The sequence below is a fragment of the Apium graveolens genome, chromosome 11, assembly GCF_009905375.1.
Source record: "Apium graveolens cultivar Ventura chromosome 11, ASM990537v1, whole genome shotgun sequence".
NCBI classification, from domain to species: Eukaryota; Viridiplantae; Streptophyta; class Magnoliopsida; order Apiales; family Apiaceae; genus Apium; species Apium graveolens.
Window position 1 is genome coordinate 200,150,710 of NC_133657.1, and position 27,082 is coordinate 200,177,791.

The 27,082-nt window shown below is 33.0% G+C and overlaps 5 protein-coding genes and 1 long non-coding RNA gene across 7 annotated transcripts; 3 read left to right on the top strand and 3 right to left on the bottom strand.

Annotated features, from left to right (window-relative positions):
- Positions 1 to 2,246: 2,246 nt before the first annotated feature.
- Positions 2,247 to 2,750, top strand: LOC141697245 (uncharacterized). The gene is made up of 2 exons (XR_012564657.1): positions 2,247 to 2,361; positions 2,554 to 2,750. It is a non-coding gene; the product is annotated as an uncharacterized LOC141697245 (long non-coding RNA).
- A 511-nt stretch (positions 2,751 to 3,261) lies between these two features.
- Positions 3,262 to 7,608, bottom strand: LOC141696963 (TMV resistance protein N-like). Of its 2 annotated transcripts, XM_074501126.1 has the most exons (6): positions 7,470 to 7,608; positions 7,055 to 7,396; positions 5,868 to 6,966; positions 5,344 to 5,640; positions 4,475 to 5,260; positions 3,262 to 4,387 (listed from the first exon to the last, which is right to left on the bottom strand). In XM_074501126.1, the coding sequence occupies exons 1-6, from the start codon at positions 7,493 to 7,495 to the stop codon at positions 3,860 to 3,862; spliced, it is 3,078 nt and encodes a 1,025-aa protein (XP_074357227.1). In that variant the 5' UTR covers positions 7,496 to 7,608; the 3' UTR covers positions 3,262 to 3,859. The 2 variants fall into 2 exon arrangements, with proteins under 2 accessions (XP_074357227.1, XP_074357226.1); XM_074501125.1 differs by having other exon boundaries at positions 7,055 to 7,557.
- Positions 7,609 to 7,611: 3 nt separating this feature from the next.
- On the bottom strand, positions 7,612 to 14,883 carry LOC141696964 (uncharacterized). Its single transcript, XM_074501127.1, has 11 exons — positions 14,727 to 14,883; positions 13,916 to 14,012; positions 13,503 to 13,564; positions 11,349 to 11,405; positions 11,054 to 11,113; positions 9,696 to 9,752; positions 9,334 to 9,376; positions 9,114 to 9,191; positions 8,320 to 8,650; positions 8,098 to 8,251; positions 7,612 to 7,993 (listed from the first exon to the last, which is right to left on the bottom strand). Exons 1-11 carry the CDS (start codon positions 14,823 to 14,825, stop codon positions 7,904 to 7,906), a joined length of 1,128 nt encoding a protein of 375 aa, XP_074357228.1. The 5' UTR covers positions 14,826 to 14,883; the 3' UTR covers positions 7,612 to 7,903.
- Positions 14,884 to 20,851: 5,968 nt separating this feature from the next.
- Positions 20,852 to 22,311, top strand: LOC141698518 (uncharacterized). The gene is made up of 2 exons (XM_074503223.1): positions 20,852 to 21,275; positions 21,686 to 22,311. Exons 1-2 carry the CDS (start codon positions 20,936 to 20,938, stop codon positions 22,195 to 22,197), a joined length of 852 nt encoding a protein of 283 aa, XP_074359324.1. The 5' UTR covers positions 20,852 to 20,935; the 3' UTR covers positions 22,198 to 22,311.
- A 415-nt stretch (positions 22,312 to 22,726) lies between these two features.
- On the top strand, positions 22,727 to 23,992 carry LOC141696491 (uncharacterized). The gene is made up of 2 exons (XM_074500625.1): positions 22,727 to 23,069; positions 23,481 to 23,992. Exons 1-2 carry the CDS (start codon positions 22,727 to 22,729, stop codon positions 23,990 to 23,992), a joined length of 855 nt encoding a protein of 284 aa, XP_074356726.1.
- Positions 23,993 to 25,733: 1,741 nt separating this feature from the next.
- Positions 25,734 to 26,435, bottom strand: LOC141696492 (uncharacterized). Its single transcript, XM_074500626.1, has one exon. It carries the CDS (start codon positions 26,433 to 26,435, stop codon positions 25,734 to 25,736), a length of 702 nt encoding a protein of 233 aa, XP_074356727.1.
- Positions 26,436 to 27,082: the final 647 nt, after the last annotated feature.

A 27,082-nucleotide genomic window follows, 5' to 3' on the forward strand; every position in this document is an offset into this window, starting at 1 on the left:
TGACTCCTATATCAATATGACTTAAAATTCTATATGTAATATTTTACCTTTTTTAATTCTTATATACAACATATTTATATTAATTTTATATAAACGGAGTCCTATATATATTGTAATTTCAAGATTCATACCTATTGAATTCTATTTTAACACCAAATGCAAATTTGGACATACATAAAGAATATATTATTAGAAAAAAAAATGCGATCACAAACTATATAAAAACACAAATCCAGCTAATAATAAGAAATCTAATATGCAATTACTTAGAAATATTGATTTAATATTTTATTAAATTATCCGTCAATTGTGTGTTGCTCGACTAAAGTTTCGATGTAAAGTGTTAGTTATGTCTTTTTGAACAACATATACATAATAACTTTGAGTTTATTGTTTTAATAAGATTTGAGTTAATTAAAACTACATATAGTTTCAAAAGAAAAATGGCAATAATCGTACAATTTTGTTTATTATATATTTTAATTATAATTTAGAATAAATTTCTATAATCATTATTTAATATTGATATTTTAATCTCGGACCGTGTTTTGCACGAGTTATCAACTAATATTAATAAAGGTTATTAATTTCTTAAACTCCATACCCCAACCAAACGTAAAGAATTGGTGCGACAGGGGGAGTATTAAAAAAGTATAAAGGTCCTGTTCAAGCTTTCAGCAGTCTGAATCTCAAGTATACAGATCACGGGCATGATCATAGTTAAAAAAACAAGAAAATACTTCAACACTCTGGCAAATAACAATTTTTATGGTAAGTTTCCTGTATGAGCCGCGTGCATATATATGCAAACATAAACCAAAATTAGTCCTAGCCTCATTCAGTAAATTTTCCTACGTATGTATTCCAGTTGTATACAATTCCTAATACACTCTATTTTCCCTTCAAACATATCACATGTTTACATAAAATATGGGTTAAATCTCAAAGTGGTTACTAAGTCAACGTCATATATCAAAAAACTCACCGAAGTTATCGAGGACTCATTTGCACCACTATAGTTGCAAGTAATGATAATATTGTTAATCTGATTTGTTGAACTAACGGAAGACAGTATGTGTCATTGTTGTGTTCAACGGGTGGATAAGATGACACAGTCACATGTATAATAATAATATTTTAATGGATAAAACAACAAAAGCTATTTTTTAAGTATGCATATATATATTAATGAGAGTTTCTTGCTAGGTTCATTAGATATAAATCACCCCTTTTCAAAATCTGGTGAGAAATAATTCAATTCCTTTCATGTATTATATCATTCTTGGTATTTGGCAACCCATATATACATAATATATTTGTATCATGTTTGGTAATGAGTCTTTGTGGTGGGCAATAAAAAATAATATTTGCTTGCTAATAAACCTTTTATTAAACTAAATTTATAAATGAACTTTTTATAACGTTAAATTAAAACTTTTGTTGTTTTTTGTTAATTTATTAATTAACTAGTTTTATAATTTATGTTATAGCTAATAAAATAAATGTTAAATATTTACAAAGTATAATTCATAAAATTTTAAAAACGGAAAACGTAATTTAATGCCCTCATTTTAACAAGCATACTAATCATGGGGTTTCATGTAGAGCAGTTGGCAATGCTTAACATTAATTAAAAATAGGGTGTATATTGACATTAATCAAAAACAGGATGTATAATTTAATGAGTTTAATTAGCAAAAAAAATGAGTTAACAGGGGAACATAGGATGATATGTAGTTTTGAATGCAGTTTGATCATGTGTTTCTAGTTTAACTCGTAAAAAATTATATGTGCTCAGTAATAAATGTATTATATGTGAATATATGTCTTATTTTGTAAGTAGGCAGGCTTAGGTGTTAAGTTAAAACATTTTCTGTTTAAGTCAATGAGGCTGGATAACGGCTCTGTCATTACTTACAACTAAAGTGGTGCAACTGAGACGCCGATAACTAGAGGGGGTTTTTTGATATGTGATCTTGAGTTCAGCGACTATTTTGAGATTTAACCCCATAAAATATTTAGTTGCTTACCATCTATAACTATCTTAATTAATTAAGCCGGGTCTTTTGAGGAAAATAGTCTTTTCATTTTTTGGAATGAGGATAAGGCTGGACGTTATACCCTCACCAATCCTAGGCTGTATTTATTGGGTATAATTGGTTGATTGATTGATTGTGTAGCGAACAAGTTTTAATCCGAGTCTATATATATATTTTTATATAATATAAACTTTTCTCTTAGGGTTATCTCGAAACATAGCTACACATGAAAAAAAATTCTCCCGTCCTCCATTAGCACGGTTCAAAAGTTAGCAGGGATTGAAATTTTTTACTGCTTGACAAGATGTTTCTTACACGTGCGGTAATGATACTTAAGCGACTCTGATTTATTATATCCTTCTAATTCCACGTTTATTTAATTCATAGACTACTCAGATTTATCATATCTTTCTTATTCCGCGTTTATTTAATTCATACTCTGCTTCTCTAGTTTTTGCAACTGTTAGTGTTATACATCAACGCACGCACTTAGCTTCATTGTTGGTTTTTACAGATTGTAGCAGCCAACCCTGCTAAACCTAGACTCTTAAGTTTAGCATCCATGGACAGCATTTTTCTTAAGTTCAGACTCTCCACTCTCTTACCTAAATTCATCTCTCGGTCCATGGCAAGTGGCGGCCGGTACAACAAAAAGAAGAGGCAGAAAAGGCTACGTGCAGAGAGAGAAGGAAGAGAAGCAGGCGCATCAGCTTCGTATACTGTTGTGGAAGAAAGCAAAAGAAAAAACAAGCCAAACAAAAAATATAAATGAGTGCAAGATCTAGTAAAAGTTACTAGCTTTTTTACGAGTAATTCCTGTCATTTGGCACAAATTGCATATTAACCAAGATTGTATACAGTATCTTATAAACATTAATTAAGCTTTTACAGTTCTACATTGAATGTTGTTTTTTACAGACACAGATTTATTTCAAGTTCGCAACTTTATTCTGGGATGCTGATTGGTGTGATAGCTAATAAGCTTTAAGGAGATAATTACACAATGCACCCGAATTTATTATATCCTTCTTATTCCTTTCAAACAGTTTCGTTTATCAGTTTATTTAATTCATAGAAGAGATGCAAGTGTTATGTGTCAGAAGCATTTTTACGGTAGATGGATGAGTTTGTGACATAGTTACCTCCTAGTTATACAACTGGAGATTAACGACAAACAAAATAAACGACATTTTTAACAACATTTAGCAACACGAAATCAAAATCAAAACAACTAATAAATTGCTTACAAACTTCATACCTGACAAAATGCATTAACATCAAAATTCAATTTCCTAGACCGCCTCACTCATCCTCATCACTAAAACAAATGATTTTCTTTCTGCCCTTATTCCCTCTGTTACTCTCCTCAAAACCTGCTGTCTCTCTCGGTTCTTAATCACGAATGAGGAAGGGCCTTTGTTGTACGAATGATCCCTTCAACACAACACTCATACGAACAATTACAAAGGCCCCTTCCTCTCCACACTCATTGCTCGGAAACTGCTCTTATCCTTATGAACTCCATAGCTTGTCTTTTCATTCTTTTAAAAGCGTTACTTGCATAGTCAATAGAAATAAAATGCATGAAAGAAACAGCGAGTCAGATGATATTGACTATGTTTGAGAATTGTGACTTTAGCATCTTTCCTGAAGGTGAAGAAGATAGTGAACAGAGAAGATCAGACAGAGTCTGCGAGTGAGTAGTCGAGATTTGAGATGCAGATTGTGGATTTTGACAGGCGGTGGAGAATGTATTATGCTGGATACTCACCCATACAAATTTCATACACTCACGGTGTTTCTGCCAAGAGATAACAGGTTCATTTTACGTCCCAAATTACTGAGAGTGTGGGATAGCTTCTCTTTTGTTCTACATTGACTGCGGTGCTCCCAGGAGATAACCAATTCTCGCTCCTTTCCAAATCATTGTCTGAGTGATTGCTTCTTCTTTCATTTTCTACATTGTCAACCACGCTGTCATCCTCACTGTCATCCTCGCTGTCAATGTTCGTTAGATGAAGTCCGTAAAACATTTCTTCAACTGCTGTTATTGCAATATCATCACCTTCTCTAAGTGACAAGATTGAATCTGGTAATATTACAACTAATACATCACCATTATTACTATTGTAAAGAGTATCAGCCCATGTCAAACCTCTTGTGGTGTTGTTAATCGAACAATTAACTCTTGAACTATAGGAAGTATTAAAGCAAAAGATGAGCGCCAGGAAATTGTATGATGCACTTGACTGCGAATTTGTTGACATTTTTGACATACATTCAATCCGATCTGGATACTCTGCTGACGGAAAGTAAATTTCAATCTTATGCCCAAATTCAGAGAATATCTGTTGCAAAATACATCAATATTTAGATTACTATATAAAAAATGGAATTTATGTGAATATTTGCAAGGAGTTTGAGATCAAATAAACCTGAAAGAAACGCTTTGTCAAAGTGTATGTCAGAAGAGATGAGTTGCAGCCTGTCAAGTAAAGCTTTCGTAAAGAAGTGAGTCCCTCCAAGCCTAAAATCTCTGTCAAGCCATTACAATTTGTAAGATCCAATTCCTCCAAGTATTTCAAATTGGAAAGATTTGGTAACCTTTCCATACACACACAATTACTAAGATTAAGATATTCTAAAGAAGTGACTTCCTCCAAGCCTTGAAGCTCTGTCAAAACTTCACAATTTCTTAGGTTCAGCCTTTTCAACTGTTTCAGGTTGGATAGGTCTGGTAATCTTTCTATAGCCCAACAGTTTTCAGCCTCTATCCTTTTCAGATTAGGAGGAAGTTCCGATATGGACAACAAATTATTGCAATGTCTAAGATCCAGGTCATCTAGGTTAGAGAGCTGATCAATACTAGGAAGCATTTTTAGCAGATTAACATTAACTGCATGAAGCTCTTTTAAGCTTTTGATCTTCTCCAGTTGATCCGGTAATTCTTCTAGACCAGTGCAACAAGTAATATTTAAAACTTCCAGTGCTCTCAAGCTACAGATACTGTCCGGAAGACTTCTTAGATTACTACAATTCTCCAAATTCAAGGATACAAGCCTCACCAAACTTCCAATTGATATGTGAACCTCCTCCAAACTACTGCAATCCCTAAGGTTTAAAGTTTCAAGAACCGGTAATCTAGTGAAGTCTGGTGTCGTGATTAAATTTGGAGAGCTCGACATGTTTAGAGTCTTTAAATTATCAAAAACCTGTGGAACCTGTGGATACAAGTGCAGGTGGAAGAAATAAAATCAGACAATTTTACCTAAATTGTTATAACATATTTATGAAACGTACTAACCATATTCGGATCCCACATTGTTCTCATTTCGCTATCAGGCAACTCAAGGGTAACAAGTTTTTGGGCATAAAACTCAGAAGGTAAACATTTTAAAGGAAAACGCTTCCAACAAAACCACCTCAAATCTTCAAATGTATGTTCAAAGCTTCCAGTGAGATTAACTTTATTGAGGTAAAGAAATCTTAGTTTACTCATTCTTTTGAATGTCTGTGCTGCAAATGATACTCCCTGATCAAGTGCAGTCTCAAAGCCATAGCGATAGTTGCTCGAAATGATACCTTGAATGGCTTTTGTCCCCTAACTCACACACACGCATAAACAAAAGATTTTTTTTTTTTAATGACCAATGTGTTACTAGTAAATGTAAGAAAAAAAGGAGAAACAGAGCAAGTTACCTTGCGCTTCTTTAAAACAATTTCATATTAGAAGTGACCATAGTTTCATATAAAATTCATAGGAAGAGTAAGTGATCATATATTCAATTATTGGATATAGTAATAGAGCTGCCTATATATCGATATTACCTTGTGCTTCTTCAACACGCTGTGTATATCTTCTGAGATCCACAATCTACTATGTTTCTCAGGCTCATCAGGGGACTCGTTACGTGCAATTCTCTTTCCCATGTCCCGAAGCAGATCATGCATCCCCAACTTATCTTCATCACTGATTGTTATTAGACTTCGTTTCTTTAGAATTTCAATATTACGGTTGACAAAAGTATAACAAGTTTCCATTATTTTAGCAGCATCCTCTTTCTTCCATCCAATGTAAAAACAAGCAATATCTAAGAAAATATCTTGCAGAATAGGATCAACAGATTTCAACGCATAAAAGCTAATCATAAGGTTTTTCTCAATATCGTCAATGGGAACTCGATGCAGTTTGTCGATGAACCATCTCCACTCTTCTTCAGATTCGTTAAGCAAGTTCGAGCCAAAAACTTGTAGAGCTAATGGAAGCCCTCCAGCATGCTCAAGAATGGGTTTGGACAGTCCCAGAAATGTGCTTGATATTTTACCATCTCCGAATGCATGTTGGTTAAAAAGTTGCCGTGACTCATCTTCATCCATTTTATTTACTTTGTATTTTGCTTTTACTTTAATTCTATCCAGGAGATCTTCATTTCTCGTCGTTATTATAACCATGCTCCCCAAAGCAAATGATCCCTCTAAATATTCTAGTGGTTTTGGGTCGTCTAAATCGTCAATAACAACAAGGACTTTTTTTGAAAAAATTCTAGCTCTAATCAACTCAATTCCTTGGTCAACATTGTGAATGTTAATGTTGTTGCATTTAAGAACATCACCTATAAGTTGCTGCTGTAAAGATACTAGGCCATTTCTCATTCCTGAAACCTCCCTAACGTTTGCTAGGAAGCAACTGCCCTGAAATCGTAGATAGTTTTGATTATACACAGCTTTGGCAAGAGTTGTTTTGCCAATTCCACCCATACCATGTATACCAATCCTAGTGACACCATCTGTGTCACTGTTGAACAACGCTGTTACTCCTTTAACACGAGAGTCCAACCCAACTGGAAATTTGGCAACATTTAAAGTTATGGGACTTGCTTCGATTGAAACCCTATCAACAACTTTTTTGATAATATCAGCTTCATACCTGAAATGCAATTATTTTAAACAGAAATGTATTCATCCAATTCAATCTCATTTGGCAACGAAAGACATTTCAGATGCTTTTTATTTACCTGTTTTCGGATATATGATATCCTGAAATATCAGCAACTTCATTTAGTGTAAGCCGCCATGTCTTCACTTTCTCCATATCATAACCAGTTTGATGTTTCTTAAAAGCTTCTCCAAAACTTTCAGTCTGGCGTCGAACAACATGAGGATTAATGTAGTAAAACACAGGAACAATCAATCTTTTCATTCGTTTGGAACACTTGAAGATCTCTACCAGCTCGTCAAGGCACCACGATGAAAAAGCATAGTTTTTGGAGAGGACAACAATGTAAACCTTAGATTTCCGAATAGCTTGAGGCAATGCGCGTGAGATCGTGTTTCCACTGCGTAGCTCAGGATCATCTCTAAATGTTCGAAAGCCAGTGCGGTTTAAGGCTGTGTAAAGATGATCTGTAAACGTATATCTTGTGTCTTTACCTCTGAAACTCAAGAAAACGTCCCATAGAGTAGGAGGTGAAGTTGGAGTAGAAGCAGACGGGGTTCGATTATAACGAGGGGAAGCCATGAATTGAAATATAAAGATCTGAAACAACTACTGATAAGACTAGTAAGTAGAAGATGATCAATGATATATAGATATATATCTATAAGTTGCATTTGTTTTTTTCGATAATCAATCAAGAAAAAACCATTTTTCTTGTTTACATCACAAGATGGACGGCCAAACAAAACATTTTTAGGTATTACCGCATCGTAGCTTTCAGACTAATACAAGTCTACAATTATTACTCCATGTATTTGATAAAATTCAATATACAAGTTTACATAAATTTTTGTTTTCTCTACTTAAATTGAGGTGCAACACCCTAACCATTTTTCTTTAGGGTAGGCAAGCAGAAGTTTGTCTTGATTTATGCAATAGTATAAACTTTCACCAACTTGGACGTATCGCAGATTATAAGGTTTTCTGAATCACTTGGAGCGGTGCACAGCCAATTTACCTGTACAAAATAATTATGCAAATTTTAGTTAGGAGTTGATACTTAGGTAAAAGTAGAAAATATCAGGAGAATAATCATATTTGAAAATTGCAAGAGGAGCTAACTTTTCTGGTCAAATTAATGTTGAGATGCAGGAGGCCATCGCTGTTGCTAGTTTGACAAGGATCAAAATGCGGAGACCAATTCCAAGCCTTCACTGATTTGTCATTTGCACCTGATATTATGTACTTCCCTTTCTCTCCAAATGTAGAAAGTGTCCTGTGGAGTAATTTTTATTACTATAGCAACAACATTTGAGAAGATTACGTCTGGAAAGAAGTGCTTACACGCAGGAAACAGCAGCTGTATGTCCTCCACTAGTGTAATCTATATTTAACTTCTTATCCCGACTTTGATCCTGGGATTCAGTGTTTGAGGAAGAAACACTGCCTTTCGATCTTGATTGACCGTTCTTCTGAAGTTTTGACAAATTTTTCGTCTTGGTAGGATAAAACTGAGATTCTATATCTATCACACTAACGATACCATCACCCCTACCAACAACACATATTTTGCCTACCCTGTCTAACATATCAACTTGGGGAACTGCTATGGAATGGACGAATGCCGGGTTACAGCACTGTTCCGCATTTCCTCTAGAATGGACATCAGGCTTGCCTGTAACAAGCAAGAGTCTAACATCACCAATTAACCAACATAGACATATTTGATGGTCTGATTGTCACTTGTATACAAAAGATAAAAACTGTAAAGATCTTCAGAGGATGGACAAGTTCAAAGTTATGTTCTTTCTCTTAATAAGTTGGTTCTTAAAGTTTAGCAGTACCACATTCCGAATGAACCATTTGATGTTAATTGAAAGGAACAGCATCATGTCTTGCAATCTTTCATTCTATGACCCACCACCAGCATAATAAGGTGCGCACTTTTTTTTTCTCATATGGTGCCAAGTAGTATGTTTGTCAGATTTCGTAGATTCATGGTGTGTTTGTCAGATCTCACAGATTCATTCGATGAGTCATAGAAGAGATGGAATTATCAAATTTATAAGTCAAGCATCCAAACAATAAAATACAGATTTTTACAGATATAAAGGTCAGAAAGATAAGATAAAACAAACCAAAGTCAAGAATTCCAAGCGGTCGTCCTTTTGAGAAGTCCCACAGAATAAGCTTCGAATCTAGTCCACCTGTTATGACTGCAAAAAATGCCCACAAAAAAATATCACCAGTTTTCTGGATGCATTTTCAAGAACTTCAGATTTTATGAGAACTCATAGTAGTTGACTGCAAGACTCTCGCATCTGGCATGAGCACCATGTCACAATAACACATAAATACCTTCCCAAGGTCTCCAAGGAAGAAACTGCACGGTGCTACATATCTGAAGATTGCAGTCAAAGCAACATAGAGAGTAGGTTTTTTTACATTAAACAACTCATTCAAGTTAGTGACACAACTGTTAACGAGGAGTTAGTGACACAACTGTTAACAAGGAGTGAACGGAACGCTAAAGAATCATCATTTTTCTTATGCATCACTATCAGTACAGAAGGCGACCACACTAATAAAGGAGATTTCAAAATGTAGGGGGGTTTGAAAAACAACATTTGGAAAACCAGATAAACTGCATGTCCCGATACCACAAAACATTGAAAATCTGGTAACATATTGTCTAAACAAAAGATGACTGAAAAGGATACACTTTCATGGCTATTTCTTAATGTTTTATAAGGACGGTGCTGGCGAATATCAATGATCTGCAAATACCAAAAATCAGTAATTGCACATTTGGCATGATAAAATGTCTTGCAAAAATTAGGTTGTGGCAGGAACCACTAGAGATGCACAAAAGGAACCACTAGAGATGCACAAAAGGCCCACTAGAGATGTCACTAGAGATGAAAACATTACTTCGTTGAAAACATTTAAGTTCGGTAAAAAATAAACATGTTTATAAAATAATATATTTTATCACTGTTATCCAAATATATATATTGTACTTGCTATATCTTCTTTCATTATTTCTGCAATAAAGTATAGAAATAATATTATTAACCACGAATATGTAAATATATATGTGTTTGAAGTATTATTTATATTTATAGCAAATGATATATTAGAATAATCAGATTTTAACCGGGCTTTTTCGGGCTTTTAATCGGGCCGGTCCAAAGACCGGGCCGGGCCAAAGCCCGGGCTTTTAACCGGGCCGGTCTTTTTGTGCCCGGGCTTTTTGTGCATCTCTAGGAACCACCAATCTCTTCATCTATCATGAACCCATTTCTTTTATTAAACTAGTTTGAAGTAGGAACGCTCAGCGATGTTTATCTACTGCAAAGACACGGGTATAGATCAAACAGGGCAGATAGACAAAGATAGTGTTTTCACTTTTGGTAGACTAAAGACTGAAGGAATCACAACTTCCTCTTCTGTTCAACCTGACTAATAATTTCTATTGCTTCTACTTTGATATACATATAGGTCAGGTTCCAATGTGAATTGTGAGAACCAGATGTTCTGCATTTTTCCTATGTCAGTATTCTGCACTTTTTCTGCTGCAGAACCTTTAGTTACTCCAAATCTTATTTTGTGATTGATTTTTATTTGAGCAAGAAACTGTGTGTGTGTGGGTGTATATACATTTATTATTTAACTGCTACAGAATCAAATTCAAACTAGGAAACAGTAATACACTAAGGGATCTACTGGAACATATGTCTTTACTAGGTCTACCAAAGACAAGTGACAATCGCAAACATCAGGCGAAGTGATAGTTTTCTATATATAGACAAAATAATAGATATATTCAAGCACATACTTTTATGCAGTCATCTTAGTTATCCTCTTCTATGTTAAAAAGTTGTAGCCGCTTTTAATCAACTAGATAAATTTCAAGTGTATGTATGTGAAAGGGAGGAGGGCATGATACTGTAGTTCAAAATTACAGAAAATAATATTATAATGCATCTTTCTTTAGTTGAGTAGGAGTATAAATTATACCTGTGTGAAGAAAAGAAAAGCAATGGTAGTTTATTTTTTACGAGTTACAAGATGATACCTTCACATCACCACCATCGTCGGCCGCAGCAATAAATGATGACTTTGAACTGCAGACAATCTGCATGAAGAGCACTAAGATAGTAGTATAAGCTTAATAGTTCATATAATAGCAATATATTAGTTTCAAATGGAAGCAACAACAATATAGGCAAGGAAAATGAAACTTATAGATGACATAACCAGCATTCATAACTTAATCAATATATAGCTTTTTGGTACAAATTAATGATGCAAAATAACTTTTTCTAACAAGTAAATTTAAATGTTGAGGAATACTAAAATCATATGATTACCTGATTTATCTCCTCTTGATTGTAGCTGTAGTTATGCAACGGCTTTAACGAACCCGCCTTCCCAAAACACATTGATAATATATTAGTACTATAAATTGTGCACATAGGTCTGTCACCATATTACATTCTAATAAATATGCAAAACGTATATGCATTCAAAAATGAATGAATAGCAGAGTTCCAGTTCTGATATGAGCATATCGGAATTGATAACACTAGATTAGTGAGAGTCATATGGCTATCAAGACATATGGCCAACCTAATTTGAGCAACTTCAAAGGATGGGTTGTTACGGCACCATGATATGACAATGTGGTGTCTGTTGTGGCGTCTTTATGGAGCCCAAACGTCAATACTCAATATGTAATATAGTATTTAAAAAATGTATGCAATATAACATATATTACTCTAAACTGTTAATACTAACCTAACACACATACTATAAAATAATATCAATACTTGTGATGTTAATAGGATACTAACAAGCAGTGTTATTAAAGGCAAAAAGTGCAGCGAAGCTCAAGGGGTCTCCTATAGCTTAAGCGAATAGCGCAAAGCGAAGCGTGGGCTTTGTAAAAAAAGCGCAATATATAAAATAATATATTTATATATATGGCTATATATATATATATATTAAGAATTTAAGATACGTGTAAACACTAGACATACTATTAATAATTATAGCCTCAAAAAATTGAACTAGACCAATGTTTCATACTACTAAAAGATATCAAGCAGGAGATAAAATTTATATTTGTCCATCAACATCTTCTTCCTCGCCCAAATACTCCCACTCTTCATCAAAACTAAGATCGAGACTCCTATTTTGCACAAACTCAATCTCCTTTTCTTCATTCTCATATTGATCTTCTTCATCAGAATTCCTGTTGTTTGAACTTTTCGCTCTTGATTGTGACCTTGATCTATATAGTGGCTCTCGAACACCAGAAACATTATAAACATCATTATATGTTAAGCCATCATCTTCATCGAGTACGTAGTCATTCTCAAATTCTCCTCTAAGCCTTCCCGTTAGCCATTCATTACTTTCATCAATATCATTTAACAATATAAGACCAATGATGTAATGTTTTTTTTATTATTGGCTTTAAAAAAGGCTCAATAAGTTAAAGACCAGCCCAACTGTAAAAGTTATATCAGATCTAATAACAAGTACACATCTAAACAAAAGCCCGCTTTTTCATAGATTTTATGTGCTTCTCGCTTCATCAAAAAGCGCGCTTAAGCAGGGCTTTTGAATTTACTCTGGGCTTTTGTAAGCGAAGCCCAGCAGGTGCGCTTCGCTCCGCTTTCCGCTTAAGCTGCGCTTTTTGCGCGCTTTTGATAACACTACTTACAAGTTACTATCTAAATAAGACATAATGAAAATAACATCAGTTTTGAGACAAATTTGTAAAGGCAAAAAGCTTAAAAGTTCAGTTTTTGAGCTGACAATCGTGATTTTCAAATTTTAAAGTCCCTGTTGCAGTTACGTTATTTGGGAAACAAATTTTGAGATAAATGAATAATAAACTAAAATTGTATAGAATGAACTTCTTAAATCTTAGTCGCAATACTAAAGTTTAAAACAAAATAAAAAATATAAGGTGCCAGTCTATAAGGGGTCCGCGACGTCGCCTCTCCTGCATCTATAAGATGTCTCCGATGACCGCCTTGGCACAGGTACGTAACACAATGAAGACGCCTTACAATTCTGGCCCGCCACACTGTCATATGGACGCCACATGAACATTAGGAACAATCCTGCTCCCAAAGGCCGACCCTAGAAATTTAGTGGATATTCTTCTCCTCTTTATGATAAGAGTTTGAGAGTTTAAGCCTTAGTGGAGGCATGTGCATATGAGTTTAAATATCTTGAATGGACTATAATGAAGAATAAAATAGGAACTGATCAATTAAATGAAAAATCTTGATATGTGCATCAGTTTTGACGGATCAGCACTGCTTATATAATCACATGGTTTATCTTGCAATGTCTGTGAACCATATTTAAGAGGCTGCACCTTTGGACCAGCTAACTACATTCATCCGTATTAATATGGTTAACAGAAGCTGATAAAGCAAAAGTTTAAGAAGAATGAATCAAAATCTATAGCAAAATGTTTAGCAAATCATAGATCCTAAAACGCTAACCTGATGAACATCGAAGCTCTTAACTTCATTCCCAGAGGATACATATATTATATCTTCATTATCTGTATCAAGCCAATAAAAATGCATGAGAATACTTAGCAAAAATAAATACAAAATTTTAAAGATTGTAGTACATTCCTACAAATTTTTGAAACATAAGAAGAAATACAATCCCATTTCCAAAATTAAAATATTTGCCTCTACCAATTTAAAGCGCATATTTTTGTTCAAAAAACCAGACTATAGCTACACAAAATCGACATAAATAACACTAGCACTGCGATGATACATACAAACAATTAACAACCGAAGCTAATCCTATCCATCAAGTAGAATCGAAAAATATAATAAATCCACATACTAAACCCAAGAAATGTAATTACTAAAAAAAGCGCGGAGAGTTACTTACTAACCTTGTTTGAAACACAAAGATGTAACAGGATCATCACCAACATTCATTACAAATAACACATCTTTACATCTCAAATCAAACAAGCAAACACAACCATCCTATACAAAACACCAAAAAGAACAAATCTTTATCAGTTATGTCGAAAGGGGTTTTCATATTTACTTACATTTGTCTGTATACAATCTTAATTCAAGAAAGACATAAACTTTAACATCAAAAAACCAATTCTTTGACAGTTACATCAGAAGGGGTTTTCATATAAACTTACATGAGTCTGTATACAATCTTATATCAAGAAAGACTTAAACTTTAACATCAGAAAACAATTCTTTGTCAGTTATACCAAAGGGTTCTCATATATACTTACATGTATGCGTTTATACAATTATAAGGGTAGAAAGGCTTAAACTTTAACATCAAAGATCAATTCTTTGTAAATTTAATCAAAAGGGGTTTTCATAAATACTTACATTTGTGTGTGTATACAATTTTGAGGCAAGAAAGACTTTAACTTTAACATCAAAAATCATTTTTTGTCAATTTCCTCAAAAGGGGTTTTCATAAATACTTAAATGTGTGTGTAAACAATCTAAAATCAAGAAAGACATAGACTTTAACATCAAAAATCAATTCTTTAACAATTTCATCAGAAGGGGTTTTCACATATACTTACTTGTATGTGTGTATACAATTTTCAGGCAAGAAAGACTTGAACTTTAACATAAAAAATCAATTCTTTATCAATTCTATCAAAAGGGATTTTACAAATATACTTACATTTGTGTGTGTGTGTGTATAATTTTAAGGGGTACCTCTCCAGAAGTGGCAATGAAGCCTGGTCTGTGATTAGAGGCAATACAGCAAGTTGTTGAGCTCTTGTGACCCTTTAGTTTTCTTGGTGCTTCTGCCATTACTTGCCCTTGTTTGCTTATGCGTGTGCTTGTTTTTCAGAAGTATAGAAGAACCCAGTTAAACTGATTCACTGAGCTTGAATTGACAGACCCGGATTGATAAAATGGGCTGGGCTTAACGGGCCTTCTATCATAATCTTTAAGAGAAGACTTGAACAAATTAATGAAATGGGCTGGGCTGAGCGGGGCTGCAATTAATATTTATAATTATTTAATTTAAAGTGACTTGTAAATTGTAATTGTAAATCCAGTAATGTTTATTTATTTATTTTCCAGATTTTATGGGGTCAAAGTTCACACCATGTACAACTGAAGTCGTCTTCTTAAGCTAGACTGAACAAGTCTGATTGTTACGTGAAACTTTGAATTTTGATTGATGTCTTTATAACTTGTTTAGTTATTAGATTTGTGCGATTTTGTTCCCTCAATTTCTGCTAAAGAAAATACAGTTAATCTTCCTTCATAAGAACTTAATTAACATATGTCACTAGGATTGTAATTAGGTCTAGTGGAGTCGGGTGTAATTTAAGCCAGGTTAATTAATTAGAGCTGGATAGAATTACAAGCTTATATGTTACTCCCCTCTGTCCCAATCATTTCTTTACACTATATTTTTTGAAATGTCTTGTCCAATTTTTTACATTTCAAAACTTACTAAAAATAGTCAATTGGTCCCATTATTTTCCCATTTTTCCTTCCTTTTCGCACTACTTTTACTCCACTATCTCTTTTTTATATATTAAAAATTAATGGATCCCGTCACTTTACCCACTTTTCTTTTCCTTTTTCACTACTTTATATATATTTCTTAATTTTCGTGTCCAAACCAAATGTAAAGAATTTGCGGGGACAGAGGGAGTAGTAAAATAAAAAAGGCGACCACATAATCAAATCTTCTACATTCTATTTCATAAATAAACAATACAAAGGTTACAACACACTTGTCATTTCTACATCCTGGATCTCTACATATATTAGTTAGCCATAATACAACAAGTCACATAAAAGCAAATTAGACCATGAAAGAATAACTATAATCAATACATCTCAAATGAATGAATCAAAGTAAATCTAAACTGAAACAAAAACACAACTCTAGAAACAATCATTTAACATTACAAGCCACTGCATAAGCCCAAGACTTGAGATGCTTCTTCATAGCCATTCCATCACTCAAAGGTGGCATCATCTTACCACATTTTCTACCATTAAACCTCTCATACCCTTCAATCATCATGCAAATCTCACTCAAATCAAACCTAAAATCAAACCCCAACTCCTTCTCATAATCCCCCACATTCACATCCTTAATTTCGGTCGGAAAAGACCCTGTTTCTTGTAAAATCTTCTTGCTCCTCTTCCTTGTAGCTTTTCTTACCTTTCTTTCTTCACCATTCTCTTTCTCATCTCTTAATCTTAACCCTACATTTTTACCACACTTAATCACCTCAACTAAACCAACAACTCTCTTTGTTTCAAGAATCTTAATAGGCTCACTTGCCATTTTCATCTTCACCACCTCATCATTTTCAACTTTTATATCTTCATCTTCTTTAGTAGAGTGTACTTCATGGACTTGAGTCTTTGGTGCATGCATGACATTAGAGAAGAACCAAAGACAATCCAAGCTCTCCATCACCTTCTCTCCTTCCATACCTAGATATCTACAAATATATACAAAATTGTGTGCTAATAAAATTTTGAGCTACAGTTTGAAGAAGCTAGGAGGGATTGTGTTGAACTAATGTGAATGTATATATAATAAAAGTATTACAAGAGCCGAATTAAAAGTGGTCATGACAGCTGCATTCAACTTTGCAAAAGTGTTAAATGTAGAGTTGGCGACAAGTTGTATGTCACTCACTTTGCAGTACTTCGAGTAACGGTCATATATTCGCTGTAATTAAGGCTGTACTAAATGCTTTTCATATTCAAAGATGAAAATGAAAATGCAAATCCTGTGTTAATAATTAATAAGGATGCAGTTTTTAAAAATAATGATTAATGATTTGTTGCGGATAAAAAATAATTTTTTTCCGTAACACGAGTAGTAGTGTATTTTTATTTTTAGAATATAGCATATTTCAATATTATATACTTCTTTTATATGTAGTTTGACTTTCTTGTACACAATTCTAAGTATTTTGACCGAATAGATAAAACAATATTTTAAAAAAAATTCTTTTACTAAACTAAATTTTTAATTATATATTTTTATTTACAAAAAAAATTTTAAAATTATTATTTTAATAAGTCAAACGTCATATTAAAAAAACACAAAGAGTATGAGTTCAAAGTTCAAACCAAGAATTTTTAAGTGTTTGTAGAGCTGCCAATTTAATACAAGGCATGATAAAACGATACGATATAAATAGATATGTGTTAGTTTTTCGGTACACGAATATGTAAGTACATGAAATGACGAAACACGAAATTTTATTTGTGGGTACACGACACGAGACATGAAACTACACGAAATAAAAAAATTACTAATAAATATTTAAGTAAATAAATACATATACATATATATAATATTTATATATTTATTATATAAATATACATGTTTTTGTAATATTATTTGTATATATTCATATAATTCATATATATATTTATAAAAATATATCCAGAATTATTCCATCATATGTAAATAAATATATATATAATTATATCCAAAAATATAACATTTATATATATCAATTTATTTATTTATTTATTTATTTATATTTATACACGAAATGTACACGAAATGATAGATTACATATATCTTTTTACCCTTCATTACACGAATATTAAACGTGTCACGTATGTGTTTATTTTTCGATATATGAAACATGAAAATATAGGAAACGATATGAATTATCACCTCTTGATGGTTTGTTTCGGATTTGAATTGTATTTGTATTAATAAACGAGTTAATTATGGATCTAGTTAAAATTACTTAAAATTATATAATCAAATTTTAAATTTAAGGGCATGGAGTTTTTAATCACAAATTATTTCGGACCATTTTCAGATTGAGCTTCCTAATAAATCCTCAAATGAAAATGGAACAGTAAAAATTGAGTTTGACTTATATTGTATATGTATATGGAGTCCGAACTAGCTATTGACAATTCAAATGGGAATGGAACATTGGCACTGCTGCACAACATTCGACAAAGCATGGAAATACATAAAGATGAAGAAAATGAGTTACCGCATAATTGAATTTGCAATCAATAATATTCGTTTTGTCTTAGTATGTACTTATGTAGTTATGTAGCATACCCTACGCGAAACAAGCTAGGAACTGAAATGAATATCAATCTCGAGTAAATTTACATTTCAGTATTAAAAAATTTCTTGTAAAAGATTTTGGATAATACATTTTATTAAAGCGTAAATGAATCGAACTTAGATGAACTTGGACGAACTTTTAACGAATTTAGACAAAATTTTAACGAATCGAACACTGTTCAGTAATGTTATTGGACAAAATTTCTTATCTAAATTCAAGTTTTGTAATATTCGAACCGAACACAAACTGTTCGCGAATATATCGAACCGAACCGAAGACGAACGGAAATGAACTGTTCGTGAGCATTATATATATTTTAAAAAAAATAATTTTAAATATTATTTTAAGTAAAAAATTGTATTAAATTATTATTTAAATTTTTTTCACCTATAAAATACTTATTTGAAATAATTAAAAAATATAATTAATATATATTATATTAATAATATTATTTATATATATAATATCGGTTTGTCTAGTGTGTGTTCATGGTCACATGCTAAGAAAGTGTGATTGATAAGTTATAAAAAATTTATTGGTGGAAATTTTTGTGCATGCAAGGGGGTGCATCATTATTAACGAGTTCTCTACCAATATTTTGTTGATACCTCATCAAACAGTAACTCGCCCATGCATACACTAGAAAAATCCATATAGTATTAGGAATATACTATTTTTTTCACACCGAATTTGAGCTTAACGAATGGACTGCATACGAACCGAACTCGAGTCGAATACCTTAAAAATTCGATTCGATTTATTAAAACTAGCAGACAAAAAATATGACCGAAACTCGAGTTAAATAAGCTTATAAAACAAGTTTATCGAACTTGAAGTTGAACTTGACTGAACCATACAAGTTTAACAAACAGCTCTTACGGTTGAGCATAAGCCCAGTAAAATAGTGTGGCAATCTTGAAGCGTCCTCGGCTCTTGTGCTTTATAAAGGAAATAATTTTTGTACTAATAAATTTACTCCAACTTCAACAGAAACAGGGATGTTTGTAAAAATTGAAAACCGGAAGTAAATTAGGAATTTATCGAAAAGTGAAATTAACTGTAATGATTATTTGGAATAAAAAGTTAAATGTCTTTTTATTATTTATTTAAATTTAATGTATTAGTTCTTTTAGAATAAAATATAATATTAAAAAAATTATATTGCCTCGGTTTGAATTTATAATATTTTTTACTTTTTATTATCAAACTGAGCAAATATAACCTGAAATTTTCATATAATAAATAATCGAAAACAATTATTAAATATTTATCATTAAAATATATATATATATATATAATATACTTTATATGTATTTTCATTTTTTCATTAATAAAAGAATAATTTTTAATATAAAATTAAAGTTGAATCAATTTGACCGAAAAAATTAAATAAGACAGATAAATTAAAACAAAGAAAGTATTAATAGCTAATCCAATGATTCAGATCTCGTTCTAGTTCTTTTGTTTCTTTTTGAATCTGATAAATTGATAATTACCTCGATCGAGTAAAAGAGTCAATTAATTTATCATAACCCTTTTTTCATATAACTATTACTTGAATTTTTGGTACTCATGTTTATGCTCTCTAAAATTTTATTTTTAATTTTTTTAATGAATAAAAATATAAATTGATATTTTATTACAAATATTAATTAAATTTAAATATTTAATTAAAAATTTTAAAATATATGTTAAAAAAGTAAATTGTTAATATTTGAAGATAACACAGGGAGTACATCTCTAGCAGTCTAGCTTACAAAACAACTCCTAAACCAGTTTAAACTTTAAAGCTAGCAATGGTTAGTAACTCAGGTCTATTTTCTTTTGATAGTTGCTTAAATTTTTCTTTTCTTTTTTTATTATCGTAGGTAACCCGCAGCCGCTATCCTTCGGGTGCGCACTGGGTTAAGCGAGAGGTTAGTTTTCCTCTCTTTAACCAACTGAGTCAACCCTTGCGGGCCGCTTAAATTTTTCTATACTTACTTTAAATGGTTTGATCATTGTTCTAAATATTCTCGATTTTTAAAAAAATTCCTGATTAATCCCCGATTAATTTTCAACAAAATATTCGACCGATTCGATCTTTGAAATCCGATTTATTTTTACGAATTTTTCTTTATTGCAGTATATATAATTATTTATTTAACTTAAAATACTATATTAATTTATATATGAATAATATATTAAATATAATTTAATACTATAATACATCCGATTTTTACCCCGATTAATCCTTCCAATTTAATCCCCGATTTTCAATTAATCCTAAATCGGCAGTTCGACCGATATTTACCGATTCCCGATTTTTACAACACTGGGTTTGATTGGATAAATAAATAATAATTTTTAATTTTTTTTTCCAAATAATAATATAACTCAAACTTTAATTTACAGAAAAAAAAATTTAAAATAATAATTTTACTAAACAATCAATATATTTTAATTTTAAAATGTGTGCAGAATATAATGAAGAAATAGTTAAAATGACACATATGTAACAATAATTATATTGAATTCGCATTCAAAAAAGTAGTAATGGTAAGGTTTAAATATGAAAAACGCAACCCAACCATGGTCGACGGCCGCAGTGCAAGTTTGAAATTTGGATTACGAATCATAATTTTTTCGATTACTCAACTTTAAGATCATTTTGCGTGTTTTTAAATGTTTTTTAATATTTAATACACTCACATATTCCTATAACGAATCAAAACACCCCTTGATTATTTTTACTAATTATTTAGTCTACTCTGCAAGTGCAGTACGAGTTTCTATCTAATCAACATTCTATAAAATCATCACCAGCTAATCACAAAATCTGCATCAGAAAAGATGACTAATTTCCAGAGCAGTGTATCTGATAAGTTGGAACCATGGTGTAGTCTTAACGGCAAGGTTGTACTCATAACGGGTGCATCATCTGGCAGTGGTCGAGAATTTAGCATTATTCTTGCGAAATACGGCTGCAAAGTCATTGCAGCTGCTCGGAGGTTGGACAGGCTTAAGTCGCTTTGCAATATCATCAATGCTCAGTCTTCTTCACACACTCCTCGAGCCGTGCCTCTTGAGCTCGATGTCATGGCTGAACCTGAAGTCGTGGAGGCAGCGATACAGAAAGCTTGGTCAGCCTTTGGCCATATCGACGTTTTAATCAACAACGCTGGTCTCCGAGGTTACCAGTTAATTTTATGATTTTAGCCTTAATTTGGTCATATTCACTTTAAACATTCGGTGTTAGATTTGTTGAATGTAATAAGATCTTGTTTTACCTTACTCTGCCACTTTTAAATTTTAGAGTGACCGCTTATTTAATATAAGATCATGTTTATTAATGTTAGGATTTAGGCCTTAATTTGGTCATATTCACTTTAAGCATTCGGTGTTATATTTGTTGAATGTCATAAGATCTTGTTCGACCTTACTCTGACATTTTTAAATTTTAGAGTGACGGCTTATTTGTCATAAGATCATGTTAGGGTCTGAATGTTTGTCGTAATGCATGTTTTGTGCTATTATCAGCACACAAGTTCAGTTATATCCTTTAAAATGTAATTGGTTTCAATTTCTGATCATGATAATCAGGTAGCGCAAGTTCTGCAATGAAACTAACCAAAGAACAATGGGATCAGGTATTAAACGTAAACTTATATGGAGCGTGGATATGTTCAAAGTACGTAGCTCTGCATATGCAAGCTACAAATCGAGGAGGATCCATTATCAACATATCAAGCATATCTGGACTAAACAGGGTCCAGAGCAAAGGAAGTATTGCATATAGTTCATCGAAAGCAGGAATGCACGCGATGACTACCGTAATGGCACTTGATTTGGGGACACATAATATTCGGGTGAACACAATAGCACCATCAATTTTCCGTTCAGAGATCACAGAAGAACTTTTTAATGAAAAATGGCTTTTGGAAGTAGTCAAGAAAATTGTGCCACTGCCGTATCATGAATCCACTGTCGAGACGGCGTTTATACCGTTGATCAGATACTTGATTGATGATTCTTCGAAATATGTTACAGGCAACATTTTCATAGTTGATGGGGGCAGTAGTATTGCCGGTGTTCCCCTCTACTCCTCCCTCTAAATCAATCATCTTAACCTTTAAGTGGAACATGAGTTACAAATGTATGTTAAACTAAATTGTCCTTTTTTCAACTTCTGAATATAATAAATCTATTGTGCAGTTTTATTTCTTTTCTTATCGGTATTAGCATATTGGGGACGTTGCCGCACATGCTTATGCGCTTCAACCCATTAATAGTTTTTTGACAAATATGTCTTACAAACGTGGGACGATAGATGATAAACTCTTAACCACTTGAGTTATCCAACCGTGCTTAGACGATTAATAGTTTATTGCAGCAAAAAAAGAAAAGATTATAGTTTATTTCATGTATATCTCTATTGTCACTTTGAAGTAGCTTAGGTTGGCACTTTGTCAGGTTTGGATCCATGCTAGAACTCCTTATTTGACTGTTGTTTGTTTGTTATTTGAACCTGCTGTAACAACTTATAGCTTAATCAACACTATTGAGTTGCGCATTACAAGAGAGAATGCACAGTTCAATAATATAACTTTGCTAGCTAATCATAATCTCTGCAGAAGAAATATAATGACTGATCTTCACAGCACTATTGTATCTGATAAGTTGGAGCCATGGTCTGATCTGAACGGCAAGGTTGTACTCATAACTGGTGCATCATCAGGTAGCGGTCGCGATTTCAGCATTTTTCTTGCTAAAAATGGCTGCAAGGTGATTGCAGCTGCACGGAGGGTGGACAGGCTGAACTCGCTTTGCGATATGATCAATTCTCAGTCTTCTTTAAACACTCCTCAGGCCTTGGCTCTAGAGCTCGACGTGACTGCCGAACCTCAAGTCATTGAGGCAGCAATAGAAAAAGCTTGGTTAGCCTTTGGCCATATTGACGTCTTGATTAACAACGCGGGTCTCCGAGGTTACTGATTTCGTTATTTAAGCAATTCGGTTCATATTCACTTTGTGCGTAAATTTGTTGTTATGAAAAATTTAACGAGTTTACTAATTTCATGATAAAAGCAATTTGGTGCATGTTCACTTTGTGCATAAATTTGTTGTTATGAAAAAATTATCGTTCTAGAGATCTTGAATTTAAGGGTCATCAAAACGTTTCTATTCCCCTCACTCGGACACTCATTTGGAACTTCTGTTAACATGTTAAGTTACCAGATATCCGTAGGAGGCTCATACGTCTAATAGAAGTGTTTCAAACAATCACGAAGTACTTAAATAGCATCATAATGTTTAACAATGCAAGTTTGATGTTAATTTCAGAATAAAGTTAGATTGGAAGATGTATTTGTTGTTAATGTATGATCATGATCGTCAGGTAGCGCGAGTTCTGCAATGAAACTGACAAAAGAGCAATGGGATCATGTGCTAAACGTAAATTTATACGGAGCCTGGATATGTTCTAAATACGTAGCTCTGCAGATGCAAGCCGCTAAACTAGGTGGATCGATTATCAATATATCAAATATATTTGGACTAAATAGAGTCCAAAGCAACGGAAGTGTGGCATATAGTTCGTCGAAAGCAGGGATGCACGCGATGACCACTGTCATGGCACTTGATCTGGGGGTACATAATGTAAGGGTGAACTCAATAGCGCCATCACTTTTCCGTTCAGAAATCACAGAAGAGCTTCTGAATCAAAAATGGCTATTGGAGGTTGTTAAGAAAACTGTGCCATTTCCGTATTATGGATCCACTGTGGAAACAGCATTTCTACCATTGATCCGATACTTGATTGATGACTCTTCTAAATATGTTACAGGCAACATTTTCATAGTAGATGGTGGCTGTAGTATTGCCGGTGTTCCCATTTACTCCTCCCTTTGAATAACTGTGTTTCTTTGTAATAAAACAAACGGTTTTCTGGTGTGCTCATTGGCACACACTAAGCACAAACTTTTATAATTTTAATTTGTTTTGATTGACCAACACTTCTTAATAATGATGGACCCCTGCATTTACAACAAATACACCAATAAAAAACAAAAGCCGTATGCAAATGCTTGCTATCCTTCTAATACTTAATTGAATAATTTTTTTTTATCTTTGTAGTAAACAAAAATCCTTATGGCTAATCGGGTTTATGTGTGCCACGTCGAAAAACGCTGTTGTTTTACTTAGAACGGTCAAATTCGACTCAATTGATGTCAGTCATCTTTAACACCACTTTTTTTAAACTATCGATTATGTCATGTCATTTTGCAGTGATTCAAGTAGATTTTTATGCCATTGTGAGTCATGATAACTAAATGATAAGCAGCAATGCAACACAAACAACTGCATAGTAAATTAACAAAGAAATCAAGGTTGTCTCTGTTGTGGATAGACAGTGTGCTCTCATTTCTGCACAGTATTAAGAAAAAACATTCAAACACCTCGGAATTAAAAGAAGAATCAAGTAAAATCATGAAATACTAGAAAGCCCTTCCCCTCAAATTCCTATACAAGGTAATGAAAGTGAAAAGTCAGCCCAGAAAATGCCAAGATAAATTTACTACTATACATTTCATTATTTTTCAAATCTTCTTTTTCTAATTTCTCAAGAATCCTAGTAACACAAAGAGCCTTAATGAAGACACTTCCTGCATCACCTACTTTGCATAATCCCGTACAGAATGTGCTAACAATTTCAATAGAAATGATCACAGAAATTGCAAAGAATTCAATAAATCTTTTTCGAGGATCGTCTTGATGAGTAAACGTAGACATATGCATCAGCATCACGTTTTGATGAAGACACAGAGACAGCCCCATCAGCATCAGCATCACCTTCACGTTTTGATTTACTCTTTTTCTTCTTCTTCGAAGACAGACATTGTTTTACTCCTATGAAAATAGTTGTTGCAGTTAGAACAAGGCACATTTTGCTAAACAATAACTTTTACAACCTTTCCTTTCTGAGAAATATTGGTAGCACTTCCAACCAAGGAGCCCTACCTTACCCAGGTAAGGGATCCGGTCACCGGTGCTACGACAAACGGGGCTGTAGAGGGCACGAGGAGTTAACGAAAAACTCAACGTGCTCCCTGGTTTTTTTTCACAATGTAGGATTACATTTGTTTTTATCAAAAACTAGCTTTGTGGTTGTCATCAATAAACTCTCTCTATCACCCATTTCTTTCATAATTAATTAAGGAACATGCATTTTCTGTTGTCTAAATGTGCCTTGTGAGTTGTGGCTCCCCTTAAGTCTTTCTCCACATCATCTAGTTAGTACTTTCTCATGATGCTAATAGTAAAATCTCTCTATATTTAAAATGCAAAATAAATTATGATATATTCAATTTTACATAATATATTATACGTATTCAGGTCTATTGAGCAATTTCTTTTATATCAAAAGGACGGTACAAATTATAAGGAGGGGAAAATCAAACCTGTGACCTGTCGTGCCACTAGGCTAGGATCTCATGTTGAACAATGATACAAATTGTCAATGAAGATGTTAAAAAGTTAGATTGGAGGAAGGAATAAGATGTTATGTGTCAATGAAGTTAAACTTTTTACAACAAACAAATCAAAGAATGAATTGGTGAAATACAAATCATAACTAACAAATGTTCTTCCATCATTTTACAGCAGATGCTACAGTATGTGCCCACCACTTGAGACTATCTTTCATGTCTATCTCATTTTCAGGTGCAGGAACTCTCCAGTTATTCAATGCATCTATTATTTTTTCTTCTTCCATAACTTCCCATGCTTCAGAAAGATAAGGCCTTGTAACTTCATGATCATCATTTTGTCCATTATTTTTCTCACCTAATCTATGTAAACCTGGAATTATATCTGCTAAACTTGAATCTTTATCTTCTTCCGAAAATATAAACCCTAAATCCATAAACCCTTTTAGTTCTTCAAATTCAAGGTCCGATAAACTTTTACTCGTGCTCCTCATCTTTCTTCTAACATTTTTCGATAACTTTGCATGTACACCGTTATCAGTCAAATTTAGCTGTTTTTCTTGTAGTGCCTCGTCGTTTACTTCTTTTCCGGAGAGTATTGTTTGTAGATGAGGTGCAAGAAGCACTGAATTTGGAGAGGAGCAGTGATCAGAACTGTAGCTTGTCATGTTGTTAAGCTGATCACTTTTCGACCTGATAAGAATCGAAGGCTGTTTTAACAACATTGGCTCTGTTGAATCTTCTTGAATCATATGATGAATACTTAAGCTTTCTTCAGGAATATTTGATATTGTTGAATGTTTGATGAAGCTTTTGTGACCAAACCAGCATGAATCGAATAGAGAGATAAAATAATCAGCGTCCATTTGGTAAATGTTTGTATTAAACTGTGGGGAATGAAATGAACTATAAGCATATGAGAGTTAAAAAAAAGCCTTTTATATACAAGAGAGAGCCAATTTTGACACGGCAAGTTAGTGGAGACTATTCTTTTGTGGGGCGTTTATTTTGACACGTAACACGTAGGCAAGAAGGACCCGCGAAATGATTGTGGTTATTTAGTGTAAGTATTGAAATGACATCATTTTTTAAGAAAACTAATGATAGATTGACCAAGAATCTAACTTATACGAGATTTCTCTTATCCAATCCTTTTTTTAAAATGCTGTAAATCTATAGGAAAAAGTTCGTAAACAAATTAACTTTCACGAAAGACAATTTTAAAACTAATTAAATTACGTATTCACTTCTTATACTACGAGTAATGCTACATGCTAAAAATGAATATGAAAATATTAAATGTTACTCCCTCCGTCCTTTTTATTTATTTACATTTTTTTTTGGGATGTCAAATTCATTTTTTTATATTTCAAAACTTACAAAAAATAGTCAATGGATCCCTCTATTTCCCCACTTTTCCTTCTTTTTCACACTAATTTTATGCTCACTATCTCCCTTTTATACATTAAAAATCAATGGATCCCACCACTTTACACACTTTTCTTTCTCTTTT